Genomic DNA, 16,034 nt, shown 5'->3' with positions numbered 1-16,034 from the left:
AAAATGTTTTCAATATATATCAAAAAAATAATAAAAACCCCAATTTAATGTACCGACTTAAGTTATGGTTTTTATATTTCACATTAAATTTTAAAAATATAATATATGTAAGTATTTATATGATGGTATATATAAAATACTATTAATTATATGACTATATGATATATAATAGTGACTTCATAAATAATAGTGACTAGAGGTGGGCGTTAGGGTATCCATTCGGATTTGGTTCGGATCTATTTGGGTTTCGGGTTTCCGGGATCAAAGATTTGAGTCCATTCAGATATTTCTAAATTTCAGTTTGAATTCTATTCGAAACTTTATGGGTTCGGTTTGGGTTCATATAATCTATTTAAATTAATTTTAAAATTTTAAAATTCATTATATATACTTTAAATTTCTCAAAATCTATAAATAAATAATATATTACATATAAATTTGAATAACATATGTCTGAATACCTAAACTTAACATATAAATTGGTTTGGTTTAAATATTTGGATCGAGAATCAATACTTATTTTGTATTTTTGGTGTTATGAGTATACTAACTATTTTAGATATTTATTTTTGAATATTTTTATATATTTTAAGCATTTAAACCAACTTAAAAATATCATATATATTCTGGATATTTTTATATACATTAAATCTAATATATATAGTATATAAATCTTTTTTTCGGATACATTTTGGTATCTGAAATACTTCACTTCGGATCGGATCCGGTTTCGATTCTCTAAAACATCAAAATTTTGAATAATTATATATTTAATCATTTTGGTTCGAGTTTGGTACTACTCTTTCGGATCGGAATCAGTTTAGTTCTTCAGATTTAAATTTTTATTCAGCCTTAATAATATAAAAATAAATAGTAACATAATTTTGAAAATACACCCGCACGGACGTGCGGGTCAAGATCTAGTTTCATCTTAGAATAAAAGAAGCTTACAGACAAGCAATAAATGGAAATCCTTTCAAAAAACCCCAAAAGAATATCTTCTTGGTGTAGTATTGGATTTTGGTTGCGTAGCTAGACTACAAATACATCCTGATGCTACATTCTTTTTAGCACCTAGGTGGCTGTGTACCCAACTCTATGTATAATAGATTAGCCTCCCATCTGTCTGAGTCTAAGTCTTCCCTCCTCTTTTTGAGTCAGGATCAAGCTTATGTTACTGTATTGTTTGTCTTAATAATGCCTAGCAGTTTTGGACCATTAAGTCGTCTTATGCTTGGATGTGGTTAGTCTACCATCTTCCTAGAACAAATATGGCAGAGATCACCTGAACCTTTGCTAAGAGAATATGTAGATGGTACTGAAACTTCGGCAGTGCTTCATTTATATGTGACTTGAAAACCTTAGAACAATCAAATGATACTTGAGATGGCCTAACAGAATAATCAAATAGATATTTGAGATGGGCTAATAGACCAATCAAATGGATATTTAAGATGGCCTAATAGAACAATCAAATATATACTTAAGATGGCCCTTATAGAACAACCTTATTCTGTTTTTTTTTATGACAACAGAACAACCTTATTCTATTTTTCATTACACACAACACACAAATAAACAAATACATCAGGCTTCAGTGCGTCATTTATATGTGACTTGAAACCATTAGAACAACCTAATAGATACTTGAGATGGCCTTATACAACAATCAAATATACATACTTTTTTTTTTGACGGCAATCAAATATACATACTTAAGATGGCCTAATAAAACAATCAAATATATACCTAAGATGGCCTAATAGAACAACCACATATCTACCTAAGATGGCCTAATAAAACAATCAAATACATACTTAAAATGCCCAAATAGCACACCCTTATTCATTACACACAACACACAAATAAACAATCAGGCTTCTGTGCTTCACTTCTTTTCCTTATACCCTTTTAGTTGGTACCATTCTTCTCAGATAGGTCGCCATTTTCTTCAGAGCCCTTAACTTTCTTCTCTTCTTCCTCTGTCTTCTTCTTCTCTGCTTCCACTTCCTTCTTCTTCACTGCTTTATTCTTCTCTTCTTCCTCAGCCACCTTCCTTGCCTTCTCCTTCTCCTCCTCCACAGTCTTGACCAAACGCTTGATACAAACATCTGCATCTTCTTCATCAGACTTGGGCATCAAAGTCTCTGCTACATCAGCAGGAGACATATCTGTTTCCTCAAGCAACCTCTTGATTTCTCCATACAACTCATGTGACTCAATATCTAAGTAGTTCTTAGCCAAAACCTTGAACGCTTCAAACCTACAATAAGACATCTCAATATGGTTGTCCATCCTCCCTCTCCTTATCAACGCAGGATCAAGCTTATCCACAAAGTTTGTAGTGAATATAATAATCTTCTCATCACTACAAGCTGACCATAACCCATCAATAGAGTTTAATAGCCCTGACAATGTCACTTTACTCTTTTTATCATCTTCTCCCTTCTTCTTCTCCTTCTTCTTCTCCTTATCTTCCTCTTCATCTTCCTCCTTTTTTGTCTTTCTCTGACCGGTAAGATCAAGAGAGCAATCTATATCTTCAATCACAACAATAGACTTACCTTTTGTATCAAGCAACATGGGCAAATGCCATGGGTCCATAGGTCTAAAAAAATTAGTGTTTTTTTTTTTTTTTTTTGACATCAAAAAAATTAGTGTTATTTTAGTAATTAAAAATGTCTATTTTATTTGTTAAATATCAATTTAATTGGTGAAATTATAGTAAAATTTTTATGATTAACTAAATCAAATTTAAATACAATAAGAATAAAAAAAATTCTTGTACAATTCTCAATTTTTCATTAATAAAATCTAATTTGCACATAATTTTTTTTGTTTTTGATACCACAATTTTTTTTACTTTAATTTAAAGTCATACAATAAATAAAAGTTGAGAAAAAAATTTATAAAAAGGTCTTTGACCAAAAAAAATTTATAAAAGGGTCTTTGTTTTATATTTCGCCTAAGGTCATTAAAGTTTCTAAGACGGCACTGCCTTCACGGTGGTTAACTCAAGATCATAAACATCATAGTCCAAGAAGTTAGCTATTGCAGATATCATCGTTGACTTCCCCGTCCCTGGGGGACCAAACAAGAGATACCCTCTCTTCCACGGCTTCCCAACCTTCTTGTAATAATCTTTCCCTTTGCTAAACTTCACCAAATCCTTCTTGATCCTCTCCTTCTTCTCAGGATCCATAGCCAAAGTCTCGAACGTCGCGGGATGATGAAAAGGAACATTGCTCCACTTCCCTGACCTCCATGGATACCACTCTGAGCTTGAGTTGTTAGTGTAAAGCTTCCTCTCTCTGTTCCTCAGACCAATAGCTTTCCCTTCTCTCAAAACATGAGCTATATAACTCTCAATGATCATCCCTCTGTGTCTCCTGTGGAAAGTAAGAGTAAAGAACCTTCTCTCGTACGAGGTGTTTCGACCGTAGTTAGATTGTCTCTGAATCTCATTCATGTTGGAGTGCCACTTCACCTTCACACCATTGAACACATCTTCAACTTCCTCGTGGTCGTCCATGCTAAGCACCAAAGACTTGCTGTTTTTGGATTCATTAGCCTTCAGCCTCTGCGCACGAGCAGCGGTGTTGGTGGATAGGTAGTTGCGTATGGCGTCGTAGTTCTCGCTTATTTTGAGACCTTCTTCTGTGTGCTCGTTGAACTTGATGTGGACGTAGAATGAGAGCCATCCGAGTAGCTTGTAGAAGTATATCTCCAGCTGAGTTCGGATATGGCGAGGGATGTATTGTGAGTACACCGCCCTAATAAGCATAATATTTGACACCGTAGTGGCGGTTATTCCCCATACTGCTATGGTTCCAAGCATCTTTTTTTTTTGGTTTCTTGTGTCTCAAGACTCTTTGCTTGTATTGCAAGAGAGAGTCTTTGTTTGTGTTTTTTGTTTCTCTTGAGACTTTGTCAAGTGTGTTCTGATTTGGTTTTGTTGGGAAGCTGCAATGAAACCAACTTTATAGGAAACTGGTCATATATATGCAGAATATTATTATCTTGTGGAATCATTGCGATAATTTTGTTTCTTAATTATATTTAGTTTACTTTCAGGGTGTATTAACGTCACTAGTCTTTGTTGTTTACGATCTTAACTTTAGAATTAGGTGAAAGGTGCTAGAAAATGGTCTCCTGGCTATCCTTATGGTGTTAGAAAAGCTATTACATAGATTTTTAAGATTTAAAAATTCAATAAAGTATGAGAGCCAAAGATAAATTTTCTAAACGAAATCATTATACTATAATTGTAGTCAACTGTAGTAACTTTGGTACACCTTCGACTACAAGTTTAGATAATAGTTAACAGCTAAGCCGCATTTACGTAACTAGGGATATAGCCCCGCGCAAGCGCGGGGTCGTGAATGTCTAAAAGAATTTTCGATTTGTGTTTATGAATTCGACTTCTAGCAATTTTTTTTTAAGAATATATAGGACATAGACCATATATCCACTCAGATTCAACATCTGATACGCTGACTAATTGACATCCTCATTAATTATCCAGTAAATCTGCAACATGTATAAATATTCCAATTTAGAAACCCCACACAATAATAAAACCCTTTATTAAACATAGTGCAATAATATATACATACCCAGAAAAATAGTTAAGGCGATATTTTTTAACAGAAATAAAAAATAAATCTCCATGAGCCTCTCTCAGATCTATGCGAACTCTCTCGGTCCGTCCGAAAAGTTATGTTTCTTTTTCATTGGTTTTTCCTGTAGTTATCAGCTGTATAAACAATTTTATTCGCCTCCTCCTTAAAGCTACCAGTGTGTTCTAATTCAAATTTGAAGTATGAGAAATTAGTGAATCCCTCCATAGCGTACAGGTCTTAGCGGACAACTTCAAAAAGTAGAACAAAGAACATAGAAAAGTTGTACTAATCAAGTTTTCAGTAGGACTATGAAATTATATCAATTTAAGGAGTTTCAATGAATGTGACACTGAATAGAGCGGTTTAGAGTGTAATGGTTTATCGTTGGATGTGAGAGTTAAGCGACAAAGTGGGAGAACCCTATGCCATATTCAAAGACAGTGCAAAAGAATAGACGATTAGGAAGCTTTTTGGGTATGTCTGACGCATCAGCCTCACCTTTTAAAGGTTATGTAGAAACTGAGTGCCATAGGCCGCAAGTTAATTTAAAATGATCCAACAATCATTAATTCATTACATAATCACGTTCGAAAACTAACTGCCGAGGGCCGTAAAATCACCGGAAAAACGTAATTCGGACACCAACGATGACGATTTAAACTGACTCAGTCCAAAAACCAAAATTCTTAAAAAATTAATTTTTCACTCATCTCATCCTATAATCGAGTAGTATATTTAAAAATTCATGAAGTTTTCATGAAAATGGCAAAAACAAAGAAACTGATGTATAACTCTTAAAAAATTATGAGCTGTCGGAGTCAATATTGCAGAAAGTTTAAAAGTATAAAAAAGAAGACGAGTTGTAAAAATCGTAATTGCCTTTCATTAAATTTGATCATTAAAAAAATGCAAAACGCACATGTTCTCTATTCGAACTCGGATTGTGAGCTTCTTTAATGATACATAAACCACTGCACTAAGTTATATTTAGTGATATTCATATGAATACATGTTATTTTAAAACAAAAATATAAAGATGGGTCCCACAAACATTTATTAAAATCTGATGTAGACACCTTAAGAAGAGAAGAAAGTGTCTCATTATATATATGATTAAGGTCTTCGTTTCTTTATCTTTAATCTATGAAATTGACAATTAATTTCTCACATAAACGTAGCTTTAGAAAACTTATTAGATTAACTTAAAAACTCTCTCTTCGATACCGCTCCGACTTCTCTCTAAGAAACAGACGCGATCTTGTGTTCTCCGGCCGACGGGTGGACTCCCTTAGCTACCGTCGGTCCGGCTCTCTCTGTTCCTTCTTGCTTTGTATTTTTTCTCTTTTATTTGCGGTTTTTTTCTTCCGGCGGCGCACCTTTTCCTTCGGTGGTCGGCCTGTTTTGACTCCGGCGTTGTACTGTTAAGTTATAGGTAAACGTCCGGCTTTAGACGGTGGTGTACGGTTTCCGCGTTCTTGGTAGCGGTTTTGGGTTTTGGTTGTCGGTTTTTCCGATTGGTGACTTGTGCATGCGAAGGCTTCGCTTCAGGAGGAGATCCCGACTGTTGCAGTGATGCTCTCTGGTGGAGGAAGCCAAGTGGTGGATGATGGTGACTTCGGTAGCCTTGGTGAGATCTCGGGATTGTCCTTGATAAAGCTCTCCGAAGAAAATCGGCTAGGCGAAGGTCTTTGGATGGGATATTTCCAGTCTCCGGTGAGTCCCGGCGAAACATCTGTTTGTTTTCGTCTTCTCCGGCGAGGACTTGGAAGTTGAGCCACGGCGAGGTGGCTGGTTGATGCGGTGGTGACGTTAAAGGACGCGTGTTCCCACGATGGTGCGGATGCCAACACGTGTTTTCCTTGATAAAACCTGGACACGTGGGCCGTGTGATGGCTATAGGTGTCGGGTTTATGTTATTGGGCTTTGTCCCATGTTTTATCTGTAGCCCTTCTGTCTTGGACTTTTATGTGTAATGTAGTGTTTGGGCTTTGGTCTGTTATAATAAAAATACTTTAGATGGCAAAAAAAAAAAAACTTTAGAAAACTTATTATGAGACATGGTGGTAGGGGTGGGCGTTCGGGTATCCATTCGGGTTTCGGTTCAGTCTATTCGGGTTTCGGGTTTTCGGAGTCAAAGATTTCATCCCCATTCGGGTATTTATAAATGTCGGTTCGGGTTTGGTTCGGATCTTTGCGGGTTCGGATAACCCATTCAAATTATTTTTAAAATTTTAAAATTCATTATATACTTTAAATTTTCAAAATCTATAAGAAAGATAATATATTACATATAAATTTTAATAAGAAATATGTCAAAATACCTAAATTTAACATATATATTGGTTTTCTTTGAATATTTGGATAGAGAATCAATATATATTTAACTATTTTTGGTGTTTTTAGTATACTTTTGCTATTTTAAACATTTACTTTTTACTATTTTCATATATTTTTCGAGGATTTTAGAAAATTTAAAGGTATCTTATATATTTTAAATGTTTTAATATACCTTATATCTAAAAGTAATTTATATATTTAAGAATATAAATCTATTTCGGATATATTCGGATATCCGAAATACTTCGGTTCGGATCGGGTTCGGTTTCGGTTTTTTTAAATACCAAAATTTTAAATCCGTTCGGATATTTAATCAATTTTGGTTCTGGTTCGATGCTATTTTTTTGGATCGAGTTCGGTTCGGATTTTTTGCCCAGCCCTACATGGTGGTGAAACGGTTTTTTTTTTTTTTTTGCTTTAATTGGTGATCCACATCTAACTCTGCAATCCGATTAATCAGATATAGCTGTACGAGTATCAATCGGACTGACCCGACCCCGTCTATCCCAAAACCCGTTAAACCCGTCGCTATTTAAATATGGTCTGATCCCCAAAGGTTTGGGCCTAAATTTTAAAGTTTGGTCCGACCTTAAAAAGGGCTATAGATTTTTTTTGGTTTCCAACTTGTAAAATCTTATATATTAAGGGGAAAATTGTTTTTTGGGCCAAAAAAACAGCAACTATGTCCCATTAGTCTAATTTCTTTTTGGTACCATTTTTTCCTCAAATACCCTTTAATATTTTCTAAAATAAATCAAATAAATAGTTTAGCAAACAAAAAAAAATTCAGAAAATAGTAAATACTGATGAAATACTTATATCAACTTATAGATATATTTTTTAAGTTCAAAAAATGTTTAAATCATAAATTCATATTTTGTTCTAAAAAATGTAGAATTAACATTCTACATAGTAGAAAACGTATTCTACTTTTTTCATTGAATCTACTTTGTTTAGAATACGTGTTCTACTTAAATAATAGTAATCTAAAAATCTTTAGAAAACACATTCTACGCTTAACATATAGTTCTAAAATCCGTAGAAATCGAAATCTACACTTTACTAAAATTCTAAAACCTGTAGAAATCAGAATCTACATATTGGTATAAATCTAAAACTAGTAGAAATCGATTTCTAATATATTTACTCTATTCTACCTATTTTAGAATACAGGTTCTACGGATAAGGATAATATTAGAAGAGAATATTTTGGGAATATTATGTTTCCTTATTTATTTATTAAAATCGATTTTACAAAAAAAAATAGAAATAATATTTTTTTAAAAACAAAATCGTAAAAAAAAAATAAAAAAAAAAAAGTAAAATCGTTTTAATAAAAAAAAACGTGATTACCCAAATAAAAACATCTCACGTCATCTTCTATATTCCATTGATTGATCACCAAATTTTCACAAAAATTTCACATTCATTCTACCATGATTCATGTCTATGGTTCATGTGGTGTTTGGGAATTGGTTGTACCTTCAGGTTGGAGTTTTTCTGTTGATGCAAAGATAGGAGGAAGGTTACATGGTTTCCAATTGAGCTCCTCTATTGAAGAGTTTCAGAAAATTGTAATTGAGGATTTTGGTTTAAAGGTAACGGATGCAGATTTGGAATTGAGTTATCTACCTATTGGATTGATCAATTCATCAGAATGTCCACCAGTGATCATTGCAAATTCATCAGAATGTCCACCAGTGACCAGTTACAGCATGATACTCTTGCAATCCGAAACGCATAGGTCTCTTAGCAAAGGTGAACCACTTCTCATGTCTCTTGCTTGTTATCAACTCCTTACACAAGAAAGAGTGTACTAGCCTCGCCGAAAACTTCAGATTATTTTTCTCAATATTCATAATATGCGAGAAAAGGGGATCTTTCATCACTTCATCATATTCTGGTTCCATTTTTTTTCTCAGCAACTCGAGCAGTTTCAAACAGCAGCTGTTATTAATCTTTTTAACCTGAGGTTCCAAGCCTTCATCGTATTGACGACTCGGCAATTCCAACTCCATACCTGAAAATTAAACATAATTAAAATATAATAGCTATCAATAACTAATATGAATTATTAAAATAATAGATTGTGTGTGAAATCTTCGTTAATCATCATCCTAACAGACAATTTAACAAATTCAAAAATTGCCTCTTTTATAGATATATTTTCGAATTCTAATACTGAAGATAGAATTTCATACCTTTGTAAATCGACTGAAATAGTGATAAATTCAGAAAGAGATCACAAAATCTTCTCAGCTAGGTTTAAGAATCGTCGAAATCAGAGTGAAATTGAATGAGTTAGGGTTTATAAACTTGGGAATATGATATTCTACCCCTTGTTCTCCAAGGAGCAGAGAAAAATAGGTTTGATAGATTAGAAATCGAGTTTTAATAGTGTAGATTCGTGCTTGTTCGGTTCAAATCAAGTGGGAATCCAACCAGACTTAACCGAGTAAAACCAAAAAATCATTTTTCGACTAACCTGGACACGGGATCGATCGTTCTCCAATATACGACCGATCGATCTACTGTCGATCGAGCTATAGCAGATCGGCTAACCTGGGCTTCGCTCGATCAGAATATGGTCCGCAATTTTTTTTGTTCTGGACATTTATCGGGATCGACTGATTCAGATCGATCGGGTGATTATGGGATCGATCGGTCCCGATGCAAAAATGTCTTTGTCGTTTTTCTGTTTTTCTTGGATTTTAATATATTCTTTTAATCATTTTTGTTTGAAAATATAATTTAATACTTAATATTTTTTTCATTATTATTTCGTATTTTAATTGAAATTAGGGGCAGTATTGCCATTTAAAAAAAAGTCTAATAGGACATAACCAATATAAGATTAGACTAATGAGACATAGTTACTGTTTTTTTGGCCCAAAAAAACAATTTTCCCTATATTAAAACAGAAATCATAACTTTTTTCATGTGTGATTTTTTAAAATTTAGACCATTCCATAAAAAGTTGTTTCAATTAATTTATATATAAGCATTTAAATTAATTTAATTATTCTAAACAAACAAATCAAATAGATGTTCCTATCAATACTCTGAAATTATATCTGAATAAAATCTTTTCATATCTTTTTATTTACAACATAAATAAATATTTTATTTTTCTTTAAAATAAACCTTTCATCAGACATGGTTAAAAAAAAGAGTGAAGGGTCATTGTTGATTTGTCTTTGTTGGACTTCATTTTTCAGGAAGGCGGAGTCAACAAGGCAAATGACACGATTAGACTTTTAGAATTATTTTTATTACTACAAAGTTAATAAAAAAATTAATAAGAATTTTCTCAAAAGACTCTAATTAAATAAAATTAATTTGTATTATGTTCGACTAACACGTATTTTCAACTTTTTTCAAAAAAGTTGAAATTTTTTATTTTGAATTAAAAATAATTATTTTAAAAAATAATCTTTCAAATTTTTGTTATTCATTTATTTATTTATGGTCATCCTAGACAATTTTTCAAAATATAGTTACTACTTTAAATTACGTAAATTATGTTATATGTTTAATTAGAGGGTTAATTTCCTTTAAAAATATTAAAGGTATTTGGACAAACTTATAAACACTCAAAGTATTAAGGGACAAATTCATTTTCAATATGTCCCAATTAGCCATTTTTTCCTTATTTTTATGTTTTTCTATAATTCTAGTCAAATGTAGTAACTTTAATTAATTCACCTTCGACTACAAGTTTAGTTTATTTCTTTGTCTGTTTATGAAATAATAGTTAACAGCTAAGCCGCATTTCTTCGTTTCGTTATCATCAGTAGGGGTGGGCATTTCGGTTTAGTTTCGGGTTTGGTTTGGGTTTGGTTTGGTTTAGGTAATTTGGGTTTTATAAAGAATATTTGCACTCCTTACACACTAAACCTTAGATATTTGCACTCTATACACTAAACCCCCACAATTTTCTTCTCCCCATCACTACTATTATCCCCCTTTCCACCCCCCCTCTATGGTATCTGCATTGTTTTAGGGTATTCAGCCAATTAACTCTTTTATAAAACTCAAACCAATTAAAACCAAAGTAGCTTTGGTTTGGGTTCGGTCTGGGTTTAATTCGATTCGGTTCAGTTTGGTTTGGTTTATATTTAGTTCGGTTTATATTATTATGGTCTAGTTTGGTTCGGTGTAGTTTGGGTTGGTTATAAAATATTAAGGCATCAGTTTTATACTTTTATTAAAAAAATAATTAACTCATAATCGATAGAGTGAGAATATAAAAACTTATGCTACATGATTTTATATATAATAGTATTATTTGAATCGTATTTATAATTTTTTTTAAAGATATGGAAGTTATGAAAAAATGAAAAACGAAACTTTAATTAAAATTTACAATATGTTAATTCATATATATATATATATATTGGATTATCGGTTTGGTTTAAACCCAAACCAAACCAAACTGTTCGGATTGAGTAAAACACGAACCAATTGGATTACATAAAAAGCACGGTTTGGTTTGGTTCGGTTTAATTTCGGTTTGGTTGGTTCGGTTTGGTTCAGTTTGGATTTTTTGCCCACCCCTAATCATCAGTCTATGAACTTTACGCTTAATTTCTCACATAAAAGTAGCTCTTGAAAAAATTATTATGAGAGATTTTATTTTTATATCAATTGGTGATCCACATCTAACTCTTTAATCCGATTAATCAGACAGATGTGTAAGGTTATTCACTTACCGATCATATCATGTTAACATTTTCTGAATGAATTCTAAAGTATTAAATGGTTCACGTGTTATTTTCAAACAAAATCGAATACATCTCAACGAGATTCCATCTTGAAAACCCTTAACACCAGATTCATGCTTAGCGATGCTTTCTTCTTTGGGATGACGTCAATTGAACAATCTCAAACCTACTCTCTTGAATATTGGTATGCAGAGATCAAAAAAACCTTAAACCGTGACTGACAAAAGTTAAACACTACCATAGCTTAATGTTTAAACCGAGACCGGATCAAAATATATTCATTAGCTTTAAGAAATTAAGGGTTCTTAAAATGATGAAAGTCATCTATGCTTCAACCGAGACTGAATTCAAAAAAGAAAAAAAAACCTAAACATCAAAACCAAATAGGAATCGAAAAACAGTTTTAGTAGATCCGAAGACTAAACCAGCTAAACCGAAATTTACTAAAACTTCTCCTTTATGTATAAACACTAGATCATGACCCGTGCGACTGCGCGGATTTTATTTTTGTTTTAACTCATAACATATATTCTATAGGAATCAATACAATTTAGAATTTTTGTATTTCACATAATGTAGTTTTATATAATTTCGAGTTTGTCCAAAACATATTGTTTAAAAACAACGAAAACTGTTTTTTGTATTAATAGTTTTTCATTGGTGTATTAGAGATATAATTATATGGTGCAAACATTAATATAATATTAACCAATACGATTTGGATTAGAATAACAGTGTATTACAGATGTATTGTGAACCACTAATCTAATAATAACTAATACGATTTGAACTAACATAATAGTGTATTATAGATATAGACATATGATGGAGACACTAATCTAATATTAACCAATACGATTTAGACGAACAAAACTGAAGTCTTCATTATAATTTTAATAAAATAGTTATTAATTATTATAAGATAGATAAACAGAAAATTTAATGGAAAAATAAAAAAATAGCAAAAAAGATTAATCGTGTGGATACATAAATGTTTTTATTTAGTAAAATAATTTAAATGAATCTGTATTAATCCAGAAACAATTATAGATTCAATTTTTTTAGTTAGAAGAATAGTATTTTGAATGTTGCAAAAAAATCAATAAATTAAAAATGACAATGTGTTTTTTTAGAAAGTTAAGTGCAATAAAAATATACAATCTTGTTTGTTTTATATTTATTGACAAAATAACTATTATGCCCAAGAAAGAAAAATTTCATTATAAATGTCCATGTCCATATAAAATTAGTAAGCCTATTAGTAACAACAATTATCCAGGAAAGAGAGAGAAAAAATAGCTACATCTTATTTTCCTTTTCTTTAATTTATTTTTAAGCTAGTAGACTCATAATCAATTTAAAACAAAAATTAAATTTATGTTTCTGTTATTGAAATCTCATAAATACATCAAGTTAGCTATTAAGTTAGATATATATAAATACAAATCCCATGACACCGAGATTTTTGGTATAGTATAGATTAATCTTGGAGAAAGGGGTTTTCCATATTTACGATATTTCAAATCTATAAATTTGATTGTGAAGATTTGATTGCCACCGAAATTTTAGGTATAGTAAACTCATAATCGATTTTTTAAAAGTTTGAATTGATGTTTCTATTATTGAAATAAGAATATATTTTAACTTGGTGAAAGGGGTTTTCCCATAATTGATTATTTTAAAGAATAAATTGATGTTTCTATTAGTGTATATTCATTTGAGCATCAAGAAAAAAATCTTATGATATCTTTAGTATTGGGTTTCAAAAAAAGTACCGATGTGGTTGAAACATGTTGTTAAATTATTTGGTTAATTCAATCTATTGGTTTGGGAGATAATTGGACCAAGATAGTTAAAACTGGGCATGTCCAATGACATGTTTTGGACTCGTATATATTTTTAATAATATGTGTAACATTTATTTTTATTTCTATTTATTTATATATTTATTTTTAAGAACTCAGACTCGTGTAATATTTATATTGGAGACATTTGTTGTATTCATTTGACTATAATAAAAAGAGGGGTTGTTATATTTGTACTATTATATAATATATACGATGGAGTTAAATGATGTCAAATGATTTAGATATTTTGTAAATAATTTACGGTGGAGTTAAATTATAGTCAAATGATTTACATTAAGGTGGAGTTAAATGATAGGATAAATATTAATTACGGTAGAGTTAAATGATAGGTGCTTGATATTAAACTCACTAAGAAAGTATTTAAATGAAAGGTTATGCTAATAATAATGTGATGTCCAACATTAAAATCTACCTAGAAAAAGTTAGAATGTTTCTGTTTAATAAGATAGATATATCGTTTTCAAAAATGTATAAACATATATTAAATATAATTATTACTCATCATACTTAAGTAAATAAATATAATTTAATCCTTTAACACCGTTAGTTTTAAAATAAAGTTTATTATATACTCTAACTGAACCGAATTGAAACTAAGATACGATGATTGTTTTTACATTTTTGTTTTAGTTTTTGATTTTTTTTTTTTTTTAAAACCATTTTTCATCCAATCAAATTTTAGTTTTAGTTTTTGTTTTTGTAAAAACTATTTGATTTGCCAATCAAGTTTTTTAACAAATATATTCCCTAAAATTTAAGAAAACTACTTTTTCAAAATTTCAACTAATTTGTGAATAAAAAACCCAAAACCCAACTTTTGTGGGTTTTCAATATAAAATGTTTTTTTTAAATTTTGCATAGAATATATATTTTAATTAATTGATAATTCAATAAATAACATTTATAAAGATAAAAATTTCATATAGTTTTTTTTATCATTTAAACATTAATGTAATAATTTTATTTGAGTTTTCATATATGTAAATAAGTATAGATATTTTTAATATTAAATGTAAAAATTTATTTATTAATTTTTATAAATAAAATTATTGAATAATTTTAAAATTATTAGACACACTAAAAACAACAATATATTATATTAATATGAAAACAGCCACTCAAGTTTTTTTTTTTGACAACACCACTCAAGTTAAAAAAGTTATTTAATAAAATTTTATAAATACTTTAAAAAATTTTAATATTTTTATTTTTTTATAATTTATACTTTAGTATAATCTTAATATAAATAATTAAGAAACATTGTAATGTTGTTTTAAAATAACAACCACTATATTTGATAAAATTTAATGGTAATTTTAAATATTTTTTGCTATTTATTTTATTATATTAAAACAATATTTTGATTATTTTATAAAAAAAACTAAAAATATAACAAAACAAAATCTAAAAACCAAAATCAAAAAGCTGAAAACCAAAAATTAAAACCTAAAAGTTAAAAACCAAAAAAAAAATCTAAAACCAAAATCTAAATAACAAAAACTAAAACTAAAAACTATTGGAAACAATCATCATCTAGACCAATCTGAAATATCATTAACCAAAACGAGAATTCCAAATGTGTTCAATAGTTATCTCCCATCTCACAAGAAATTGAGGTATAAAAGGCTTATTAAAATTTTGATAAAAAAAAGGCTTATTAATTAATTAAAAAGGCTTATTAAGAACAAAATCAAAAACCCCAAATAATAAGCGACTGGTGTAAGCATAGATAGACCCTATCAACAGCAAATGTCAAAACCTTGAACCTTCCCAGTTCCCATAATGCAGTCTAACAAGAGAGCTTCAAAATCTGCAGAAACAAGAGCAGCTCCAAAGAATCTCTCAATAACAGCGTCAGGATAAGTTTCACAGTTAGTTGTAGCAATAAAAAAGCTTAAGTGGCAGTGAGGAAAAAAATTGTCTAAAACTTGATGTACTAAATATAAATCCTTGCAATTCACTATCGGTGACCTTTGAATTGAATTCCCTACTGCAATGAGCTCCCAAAATGCCTTGGTCGTCCATGTGAGCCAGCAGATCCTCAACATCGTCCATGTGAGAATCAGGCAGCAGGTCCTGAAAGGAACCTGATGTTTTCGAAATTGCCGAGTGCAGTAATGGAATGATGCTGGCAGAGTGCAGAAGTTTCTGTCTCTTGGCGCATATAGAATAGTCGGATTCATAATGATGTATCCTAAACAATTAGATGGGTTGTTGTCTATTACTTAACTTAGAGGTCTTGGTAAACTTATATTCGTCTCTGCTACACGAAAACCTCTACATAGCATAAACAATCGGATTAAAATCTACATTAGGTTATAAAATTGCTCGAATGTATTTATCTTAGCCACATAAAACACAAACCATCCAAGGCCTTATACTAAAACCATTTTATCAAAGAGATAATCTTTTAGCACAGATGCACTGGTTAAAGTGTTTGTGTTCAATTTTCAAACAGAAACCATTAAACACACACACAACCA

At 30.7% G+C, this 16,034-nt stretch overlaps 1 protein-coding gene across 1 annotated transcript; it reads right to left on the bottom strand.

The window, feature by feature from the left end:
• Positions 1-1,706: 1,706 nt before the first annotated feature.
• On the bottom strand, positions 1,707-3,869 carry LOC108807937 (AAA-ATPase At3g28510-like). Its single transcript, XM_056988935.1, has 2 exons — positions 2,991-3,869; positions 1,707-2,608 (listed from the first exon to the last, which is right to left on the bottom strand). Exons 1-2 carry the CDS (start codon positions 3,836-3,838, stop codon positions 1,912-1,914), a joined length of 1,545 nt encoding a protein of 514 aa, XP_056844915.1. The 5' UTR covers positions 3,839-3,869; the 3' UTR covers positions 1,707-1,911.
• Between the last annotated feature and the right edge of the window lie 12,165 nt (positions 3,870-16,034).

The sequence above is a fragment of the Raphanus sativus genome, chromosome 6, assembly GCF_000801105.2.
Source record: "Raphanus sativus cultivar WK10039 chromosome 6, ASM80110v3, whole genome shotgun sequence".
In the NCBI taxonomy this organism is placed as follows: Eukaryota; Viridiplantae; Streptophyta; class Magnoliopsida; order Brassicales; family Brassicaceae; genus Raphanus; species Raphanus sativus.
Note: the sequence above shows the minus strand (reverse complement) of the source record. Positions and strands in the feature narration are given on the sequence as shown.